General features: G+C 43.7%; 1 protein-coding gene across 1 annotated transcript in view; it reads left to right on the forward strand.

The window, feature by feature from the left end:
- The window catches only part of cux1b (cut-like homeobox 1b), a 63,811-nt gene extending 61,200 nt beyond the window's left edge, over positions 1–2,611 (forward strand). The window contains exons 18-22 of the mRNA XM_030067680.1: positions 10–93; positions 766–822; positions 924–1,004; positions 1,296–1,360; positions 1,529–2,611. Coding sequence (XP_029923540.1) covers positions 10–93; positions 766–822; positions 924–1,004; positions 1,296–1,360; positions 1,529–1,577 — 336 coding nt within the window. The 3' untranslated portion in view covers positions 1,578–2,611. The remainder of the gene's footprint in view (positions 1–9; positions 94–765; positions 823–923; positions 1,005–1,295; positions 1,361–1,528) is intronic.
- The last annotated feature ends 7,326 nt before the right edge of the window (positions 2,612–9,937 follow it).

Consider the following 9,937-nt stretch of genomic DNA (forward strand, 5'->3'; position numbering starts at 1 on the left):
GTGCCGCAGGCTGGAGGCAGCGATGACACCGTGATGCGTTACTCCTCCCAGTACGAGGAGAGACTGGATCCCTTCGCTTCCTTCAGCAAGAGGGTACAGCCCCAGCACCTGCACCACACACGTGCAAAATCACATGAACTTATACACCATAAAGCGCTGTATCAAAGCAGGTGTTGGCAGCGCACCGTGCATTTCTGGGCTCATTTTGTTGTTGGGTGTATTTTTCTTACCCCCGCTGACGTAGTGACGTCACCTTCAGATATTTGCAGCTCAGCCACAGTGAAGATTATATTGGTGTCAGTCCCTCAGAAACAAAGCACAAGGGCGTCTTTCTGGACTCCATTTTGTACTGATGTTGAAAGGTAGAAATCAATCACAGAGGAGCCAGAGAGAACAGTTTCTAGATCAAGAGCAGCCTCCATATAATACCATAATGCAAGATGACCAAAATACATTTTGTATTTCACTTTTCTTGATTGGAAAAACTCACAATGACTCCCTCCATTTAAAGATACATCCACAGCTGAATGCAAGTTCAGAGACATTCTCTGAGCTTTGTCGAAAGTCATGGTCAGTCAGGTTTAGGGGAATGAGGGGGAATACCACACTTTATCTCCTAGAATGCTGAGGGTGGATTTTCTCTGTTTATAATAGTAATTGCATGAGAAACCAACATATTTTCTTCTGATATTCACACCCAGTGTTGGATATCATGTATTTTTGTCTTATTCTCTTACTGGGTTGTGTTTTGTTTTGTGCTGACAGGAGCGTCAGCGCCGTTACCTGAGCCTCAGCCCCTGGGATAAGGCAACTCTGAGCCTGGTGAGCTGCAAACACACACACACACACACACACACACTCATGCATATCCCTGATGTGTCACTGCTGCTGCTTGTCTGATCCTCCGCTCTCATGCCTCTCAGGGGCGTGTGATTCTGTCCAACAAGATGGCCAGGACCATTGCTTTCTTCTACACCCTGTTTCTGCATTGCTTGGTCTTCTTGGTAGGTCTTTTTCAACACCAAGGCCAGCCTCTGATAAGGCTGAACAGTTGATTTAAAAAAAAAAAAAAAAAAGTAACATGACGAAGTTGTAATTTACAGAGTCTGTACCATCCACACATGGTTTCGTACATCAGGAAAATACAGTTTGGAGGGCATGGCGTCTCTGTAGCACCATAAAACTTTATTTACAACAATGTTTTGTCAGACATTTCACCTGTATAAAAAAAAAAATTGTGGTTCTGTGTGTCAGCTCTGATGAAATAGATTTACATTGTCGTTATGATTTTTCAGGTTCTGTACAAGACTGCTTGGAGCGAGAGCATTGGCAGAGACTGCACTGCGTTCTGCGCTAAGAAGTGAGTTTGCGACCCGGATTGGACTTGGAGATGTGTCTAAGATTGTATTTTTCATATTAATGTAATATAATGTAATGTGTGGAATGTGCTCCACTGCACTGAGTGATCATTCATACCATCACATTGGAGAATTTGCTTTAATCTTCTCTGTTGCTCCTCCACTTCCAGGTACTCGGACCACCTCCACCGTTTCCATGAGAACGATGACAATCTCTAACCTGCCACAGTGATGTCATCCATGCGAGACAGGGGTTGGTTTAAGTTGCCAGCAGTGATGAAGGCTGAAACTGTGTCTGTGTAATAGCCTGAATAACACCCCAAATGTCCTCGATAAGAATTTAAATTCAGATATTTGCCCTCCTCACAAAGAGGTGTGATTTTCTTCTTGCAGTAGGTGAAGGTCTCCACTAGGGGGCAGCTTTGGACTGTCAACTGTAAATCGACGGGTTAATCAACTCCATAATCGGTTCTAAGATTTCTCATTCCATTGTTTCTTGATCTTTAATGTACCACAGTTATGTCCTGAAAAACTGTAACTTAGAGTTCCCGCTTATACTCTAACATTAATTAATTATAGAAAGGCAGTCGATTACAGGGATATGTAGGATGTGCTCTTATGGCATAAATGTATTGAAGTTAAGATTCGGTTTATTTTAATGTACCAAAGGGACCAGTAGGTCTTCTTATCTTTGTACTGTTATACTGGAATTTAGAGCTATTAGGGATTTTTACGAATGAAGAAATAATATAAGATTAATGGTAAAAGGGTAGTGTGTACTCGATTCAAGAGGGTGCGGTGAAAGTGCATGCTTATTCAGTAAAAGTGGGTTGTTGAGGAGAGAATTATCATTTTAAGAGATAATGGTGCTGGAGTAATATTAACAGTAGTTGTCAGGGTTTTTTTTCTTTCCACTCCCTTGCCATGCTTGAGAAAGATTCGAACGTGTGTAGTGGTGCATCTTTAAAACCTGAAATGTGTTAACAAGTCACTGCACAGACACTTTATGCTTTTCATTGGCAGCCACATGATTTAGTTACTGTCGGTGGTTTGCTCCTAGTCTGATAGATGAGGCAACACAGGTTTACACGATGGTGAGTTTGCAGCAGTAAATTACACTAATAGTTACTGAGACCTGATTCCAACATGTTTCTCCGGATATGGAAATTTCCATGCATGCTTAATTTGCTCAGTTTAACCTTTCCTGACTGGCATTGCAGATGTACTCCAAATAAATAAAGACTATGCAGTAATTCCCTTTTCTGTCTTCTTGATTCTCTGAAAAGTGTGTGTTATTGGACAGACTAATGGATGGATAAAGTGAAATGATGTATGCGTTTTGTAGGTGTTTGCTGCACTCAGACCAGTTTGTGCACGGTTGTTATACAGAAATTTTATGAGAATAGGTTTATACTTTGCAGCAACTAAATCTTAATGTTTACTTGGATTGGGTGTTAACAGCCATCAGCTAAACGTTAAGTTATCCCCCCCCCTGTCTCGAGTGAAGTCATGGTGCTGAGGGACGAATCTGGGCTGACACAAAGCACATTGTGCGGAAAAGTCTGGTTAACGACTGACCCAAAATGAAAGGGAAGGGCCTGACTAATGTCTGCCCTGAGAAACACATGGAGGGAGAGAATGTGATTATCAGTGTTTTTGGTCTCAGCAGGCCCGGCGCTGGCTGCCTGTGTCTTAGTATGACTGAATTAGACTGCATTATTCATGAGAGGCCTCCCCTTAAAGAGCACCTCAGCTCCAAGCCTCTCAGTTAGCCATTAAAGAGTAACGAGACAGGCAGACCACAGCCAGACGTACACACACACACACACACACACACTTCCTGCTTCAGTTTCCCCTCATGCTAACCCTTTTCGTCCATCAATCAGAGCACACCCTAAGCTATCTCAGCACAATTACAGCCTCATTCTGTCCCCCAGAGCTCCATTCACCTTTCACCCCAAAGTTGGATCCGCTAACACACACACACACACACACACACACACACACACACACTGTTCCCTTCTCTCCTTGCCAGTCTCCATCAACCCCCCCTCCATATCTCCATACCCTCAGTCCTGATTCCTCCAGCTGCCCACTGACAGCACCATAAATATTAACAACCTCCATCTGAGGAATAACAAAGGTCTTAAGTGAGCCTAATGGCTTCTTGTTATTTTTACTGCAGTCGACGGCTCATTTCAAATAGACTCATCCTTGGGTGGAGAGAAACTATACAACGTTCTTCATATCAGCATTGCAGCGTCAGTGGGTCAGCAATTTATTTATTTATTTTTTTTTTTTTTTGCCATGTCATGATTGTTAATTTGATACTTTGCCCAAGAAGCAAGTGCCATCCCAGAGTGAGTGCACCTGAATGAAGGAATAGAGGAGTGTATAGGAGCATTTGATCTTTCATTCAAGGCCCAGGCTCTTCATTTTCATCAGGCGTTCAGCAGAGGGCAGTAAAGTTATGTTTTACTATCAATATGAATTATTCAGCTGACTCTTGCCATCTCTAATCTGCCTGTCCGTCTCTGCCTCTGCTCATGGCATCACTGTCTTTCTGTGTCTTTTCCTATGCGTTCCCTTGTCCGTCTCCACTCTTCTTTTTGTCCAAGACACCGTAAACCTGTCCTAAGGTGAACGTTTAACTCTTTGTGTCGACTAGAATCAACTGGCATCAACTTTATATTGAAACAATTTGTTGCCAACTTGAATGAGTGAGCTTTTGATGCAAGGGCCTGACAGCAAGTCATGATTATATATTAGTTATATATATGTTATGAAGGTGTACATTTTTGTATTATTTATAGGTTTTCGCCCCAGTGGAATGAGAAATTGTTATATTGTGTGCATAAAATTTACATTATTCAACCCTTGAATATCCGTTTGTATTGTATATAGGCATTAGTGATCATCCTGCAGTCCAAAACATCTTACACTGGGGCTTTTCGAGCTTAAGTTCAGCCAGATCGTGTTTGCTGAATGAATGAAATGAGAGACGAGTTGTTCTCAGTGGAGCCTCTGGTCTGCAGATCAGCCCCACTGAGAGGAGAATGTGAACGCTCCGTATGATTTCTGCCTCAGTTTGGCAGGTAATGCACCCACCCCCCCAACCCCCTCCCAGACATTGTTTCCATTCAGAAGAAAGCATCTTCTTCATTCATTTCTCAGCTGCTCTGAAAATCTCATTCACTGCTTTCATTGAAATAACATACCATTCAAGATTTTTTTTTTTTTTTCCCTTGTGTCGCTAAGCACCTCAGACCATAAACAGCTACTGTTGCATGGATACAAAGAGTGTGTGGGTGTGTGTTTGAGGGAGGATTGGTGAAGGAGTTGGAGGGTGGTGGTGAGGGGTTGGTGGGGTGGGGGAGGGAGGGGGGCCCATCATCATTCATTTTCTTTGGGATAAATCATTCAGTAACATTTCTGCCACTCCACATCCCCCCTTTGAAACTGTCTGCACTCGCTGTCTCCCTCCAACTCTCTCTTTTTCTTTTTTCGCCCCTCATCCTCTGTCTGCATGCAGTCAGTTTGCCCACTGCCCCTCCGCACCCCTCACCCCCCTCATGGGTGTTGCTATGGAAACAGGCCTCCTCTGTCAGGTGGCTCCATGCTGAATGCTCCCCTGTGCTGTGATTCGCTCTGACATCGTCTGGCTGAATCACTCGTACACGTGATCCCGGCTCGGCCAATCCGCATGCTGAAGCTCGTCTCCTCTGCCCAGGAGCCACCCAGCCCTGCTGGACCCCGTTCACCCCCCTCAGAGAGCGGGAGACAAACCCCTCTCCTCCCCTCTCCTCCCCTCTCCCCGCCCTCCCACCTTCTTCTGGGGAAGGGGATGGGAAGTGACTGTGGATTAGGCTCCTGTTCATTCACAGACAAAAGATGTGAGTTTATGGTCATTCAAAAGACAAACTACATTATACACAGATTAGGCTGACTCTACTGTGATTTAACAATCTGATTTTTATGCCTGTTGAAATGTGTGTGGACCCTACTGTAACTGGTTTTTATTTTTTATTTTTTATAATTTTTTTGTTTTTGATTTTTGGTTTTAATCCATACTTTTGTGCGTTTTGGCTGATATGCACTCTGATACACAACGAGGTATGCTGTCCTTTCCAGCGTACGACAAATTCCTGCATCCTTTCCTTGTTGTTGTTGTTTTTCCCCTTGCTTGTGTTGTTTACAGTGTCATTTATAGTGTGGCTTTCTGTGCTATCTTGGGCCGCACTCCAGAGGGGCTCAAATGACATCATCACATGCATCACACACCATCTCCTGCCAGCTCAGTGGGAGAGGCAACCTCAGGTACAGGGTGACACATAAAACACACACACAAACAGACACAAGCAAAACACTCGGCTGGCAGGTCATTTTAGGATCACCCCTGCTAATTTCTTGTCACCTTGGTGAAGCAGTTGTGTGTGATGAAGCAGCTGTGTGTGTGTGTGTGTGTGTGTGTGTGTGTGTGCATGTGTGAGAACGAGGGTATGACTCAGCTGACAGACTCACACATCTGTCAGTGTGTCACAGAGCTGGAGCCACCTTGTAGAAAATAATCAGCGCTCTAATGCATATGTAACCAAGGCACAAATTATGTGTGTGTGAGTGAGTGAAAGTGAATTATTACCTCCTTCCCCTGTGCTCTTTAAAGTGAAATATTCAAAGTCTTTCGATTTTTGATCAGTTAATTATACGTCATTCAGATTCCTCGGGAGTGTGTCTATATTCCCATGGTCCTGTGTTCCCAGGGCTCTGTCATCCACCAATGTGTTTTTTTCTTGTGCACCTTTTTTTTTTTTCTTGTGCACCTCATGCAATATCAGATTTTGCATTTTACCATTTATGGACATTATTCTTCCTTTTATGTTGAAGGAACACAGGCCTGTGTTATGTGACTATTATGTGGTTAACCCTATAAAGCCTTTTGTATCATATATGATACACATTTTCAATTCCGTTTTTCGTTTTCAAAATACTGTTGTATACCTTTGAACACTTCCCCTGTTCACCCTGGACCATACCGTTGGCACTTCAAGTACATATCATATATCATACACCAGAAAGGTCGTGTAATAACATATTTTTTGAATTTTTTTATATGTATTTTGTTATAGGACTAAATAAAGGGTTCAATTTCAAAACAATTTCAAAAAATTTGAATTTTCTGCCAATTCTTTCATAGTTCAGGCTTTATAGGGTTTATACTCCGACTTTCTTGATGTCCTTTAATGTTATGCTGTCCGATTATGCATTTTTAACAGTGTAAACCCCTAAATCCATATCTCTGTGAGGCCTAATGGTGATGTCACCACCCACAGAGATCAAGAGGTGGTGACATCACCTGCCACCACAGACCAGGCACCCAGACACTTTTCACCATTAGAGGTCAGGCTCCGCAGGATCAGTTTGGGAGTTTTGTTCTCTTCCCAATATCTGTCATATCTTTTGCCTCTCCTTTTTTAGCATTATTTATTTTTCTCTCTTCTTTCTCTGGTCAGGAAGTCACCGCACCTTCAACAAAGCCTCAATGGTAGATCTTTTCAGTGCCTCTGGTTGTAATGCACACATGTACAAATTCAGAAATGTCTTCATTGCAAGAGGCCGCGGTGTGGAGAGGTGTGTTGCACTGCTCAGGAGACAGTGAGGTGCACAGCTTATTAAGGCCTGCTGACACATTGATCCTCAAACAGCCCCAGGGGGCCAATCTCCATCTCAACCACTTCAGATGCTTTCACAGGAAATCAACTCAAATGCATCTCTTTTTTCCCCTTTTCCCCTCCCCACCCCCCTCGCACCCCTCTGAAGTCTAAATGTGGTATATATTTGATTTTGTGATCAATGACGCCCGCCAAGGAGAGTGTGTTGTTTGCATGTTATGTGACGGCTTTGTGCTCAAGCTGTCTAGCTGCTCTGTGCGTCTGCGAGGAGGAAGAAAGTTTCTCTAACGAGCTGAACACCACGAACTTCGATGTGACATGGCAGAAGGAGTGAGGAGTGTGATGAGTTGTCGGCTGGAGGGAGGGAGGGAGATGTGGAGGGGAGGGAAGGCAGCAGAAGTGGTGTGAGTGAGACGGTTTGGGGTCGGAGGATGAGCAGCAGGATGAAGCGGCCCCTGCTCCCTTGAGGCTCTCGTCGATTCATCCTTCCGGCAGGAAGTGTGTGACGATCAATATGAAGTGGAGGTCTCTGAACAGAAAGACACAGAGAGAGAGAGAGAGAGAGAGAGAGAGAGAGAGGGAGAGAGAGAGAGAGAGAGAGAGAGAGACCTCGCCCAGCCCAGGTCTCTTTTGTTCATTAACCAACTCCAGCTCTATTCCAGGTTTGAAGAGAGGGGGATCAGCTCAAAGCTTTCTAATAATAAAAACAATGAGGGTGCATCTTCTTCAAAAATGACTCCTTGTCCACTTTCCTCCCGCAGGGGTTATCATTTATACAGCCCAAATCTGTAACTGTAGTTTATCTGTATAATTTTGAAAGATGGCTACCACATGACTGCTTCTATTACCATCGCTTTTATTGGGTTAAAAGCTATTTCCCACTCAGAAACCAATCTGAATTTTTGACCTAAAGCCTCAGTGGTTGCAAGATAAACACATGTTTTGTATGAATTTCGGGGCTGTTAGCATGTCTGACAATTGCAAGCACAACGGTGTATTCTGAAAAAACAGAACTGTATTCTGAAAAAACCCTAGTAGACGTTGCATTTGAAATATCAAACTCTCATGTGAATATATACGGTGTTGAGATAAATTGTGTATTGCACTGTTAAACACCTCTTTAACAAAGCAAGACAGTAAGGAGCACATTGTTATTCATAGTTGAAAGCCTTCCTCAAGTGCACTTCAATCAAACTGGCAACCTTCCAGTCACAAGCTTTTGTTTAACCATTTGGCAACTGCTGACATCATTATTTACTCACATCCTGGACTGATCATTAGTTGAGCTGCCTCATAACTGAGGAGAGGATTTGCAAAGTGAGATAACAACCTTGGCTTTCTAGAGCAGCTTGTCCCCTCCCACTAACACCTGTCCTTTCTCCGTCCAGTATATTTAGCCCTCAGCCCCACCATGAAGAAGCAGAGGCAATCCTCTCAGAGCGGATTAGTAGTGAAGGTGTGCAAGACTCTTTGTATCACTTGCCAAACAGTAAACATCACTGAGCCACAACAAATCCTTTTTGGCCATGATCAACAAAATATATACATATCGGTGTCAGTCTAAGGCTCTCTGGGCAGACGTTACAGATAGCAGTGTGTGAAGGATCCACAACAGCACTTTTGGTGGCAAGGGGACCACCAAAAGGCCAGATTTGGTTTTAAAAATTGAATTTATTGTTGATCAGTTGAAACCGGCATTGGGGGAGTCCACCTAAATGCAGGGTTGGAGCTCCACTGGTGCATTTAAAAGGTTGTTGGCATGGCCCTGGTATTCACCCGGTCCGTTCAGCTCAGTGATGGATGAACGAAATGGTTTCATGATTTTGTGTATTTATGACAGTGGACATCTGAGTACTGCTTCTGGATGGGAAAGCTTGAATTTCATCGGCAGTAGGAAATGTCAGATGCCATCTTCCCTGTTTTTTTTTTTTTTTTTGGTTGGATAAGTCAAACATGAGCCAAACCTCTGATGCTTATGATGGCATATGATTTAATTTTTTTTATTTTTTTAGTTATTGAGGTGTTTGTATGACCTCACAATGTCAGACACGTCTTCACCCATCAAGACAGGAGATTGTTAAATAAGAAATGAATGATGAATTCCTGGGTTTTGGCTCTACGCCTCCTGTGTCCCTGTGAAAACATCGAGACTTGAGGCCCAGCTTGTCCAACACCAGACAAAACACAGCGCATGGAAGGACCGTACACATCTGACCAAGGTAAGTGTTTGTGTGAGTGATATTTTCCTGGTCCAGCTGGTCTGATCCCTCCTCCCAGAAGCCCCCAGTGAGCAGTTTTTCAGAGGAAGGCCTGAAAGAGCAATTTTAGTGCGAACACACGAGGAGGAGTCAGTCTGGTTCATTCAGCAGTCAGTCAATAATGTTCCTGTGTGTAGTGACCAGCTGCCACCTCCACTTCAATGTATGGAGGCCCATCAGAGTGACTCAGTGCTCCTGCATGGCCTGTGTGTGTGTGTGTGTGTGTGTGTGTGTGTGTGTGTGTGAGTTTGTTTGTTTGGCAACAGTAAGGGCGCGGCGCCTTTAAGGGCAATTGTCGGTGGCTGTTAAACACATTAGTGACACACACACACACACACAGACACTCCCACACACAGTCACACACATTTGCTCACATATAGGCATACCTAGAATGAGGGAGGCTGCGGTCAAGTTAGATAGGTTAGGCTGCAGACACGTGATGCTGCCTTCGAGGTCAAATAAAAGCCTTAAAATTGGTCACGTCAAGAGTGAAAAAGATGTACAAGATAGCAGACATCATTTCAAAATACTTATCAGACTATGTAGTAGTTTTATAAATTGCAGGTGCCTTATTTTGGCTGGATGGACCTCAGGCACTGGAGCTCTTTTCTTGACCCATTTAAAGACAACTGAGCCACAACCATGAGTTCAA

The sequence above is a fragment of the Myripristis murdjan genome, chromosome 13 (genome assembly GCF_902150065.1).
Source record: "Myripristis murdjan chromosome 13, fMyrMur1.1, whole genome shotgun sequence".
Taxonomy (NCBI): domain Eukaryota; kingdom Metazoa; phylum Chordata; class Actinopteri; order Holocentriformes; family Holocentridae; genus Myripristis; species Myripristis murdjan.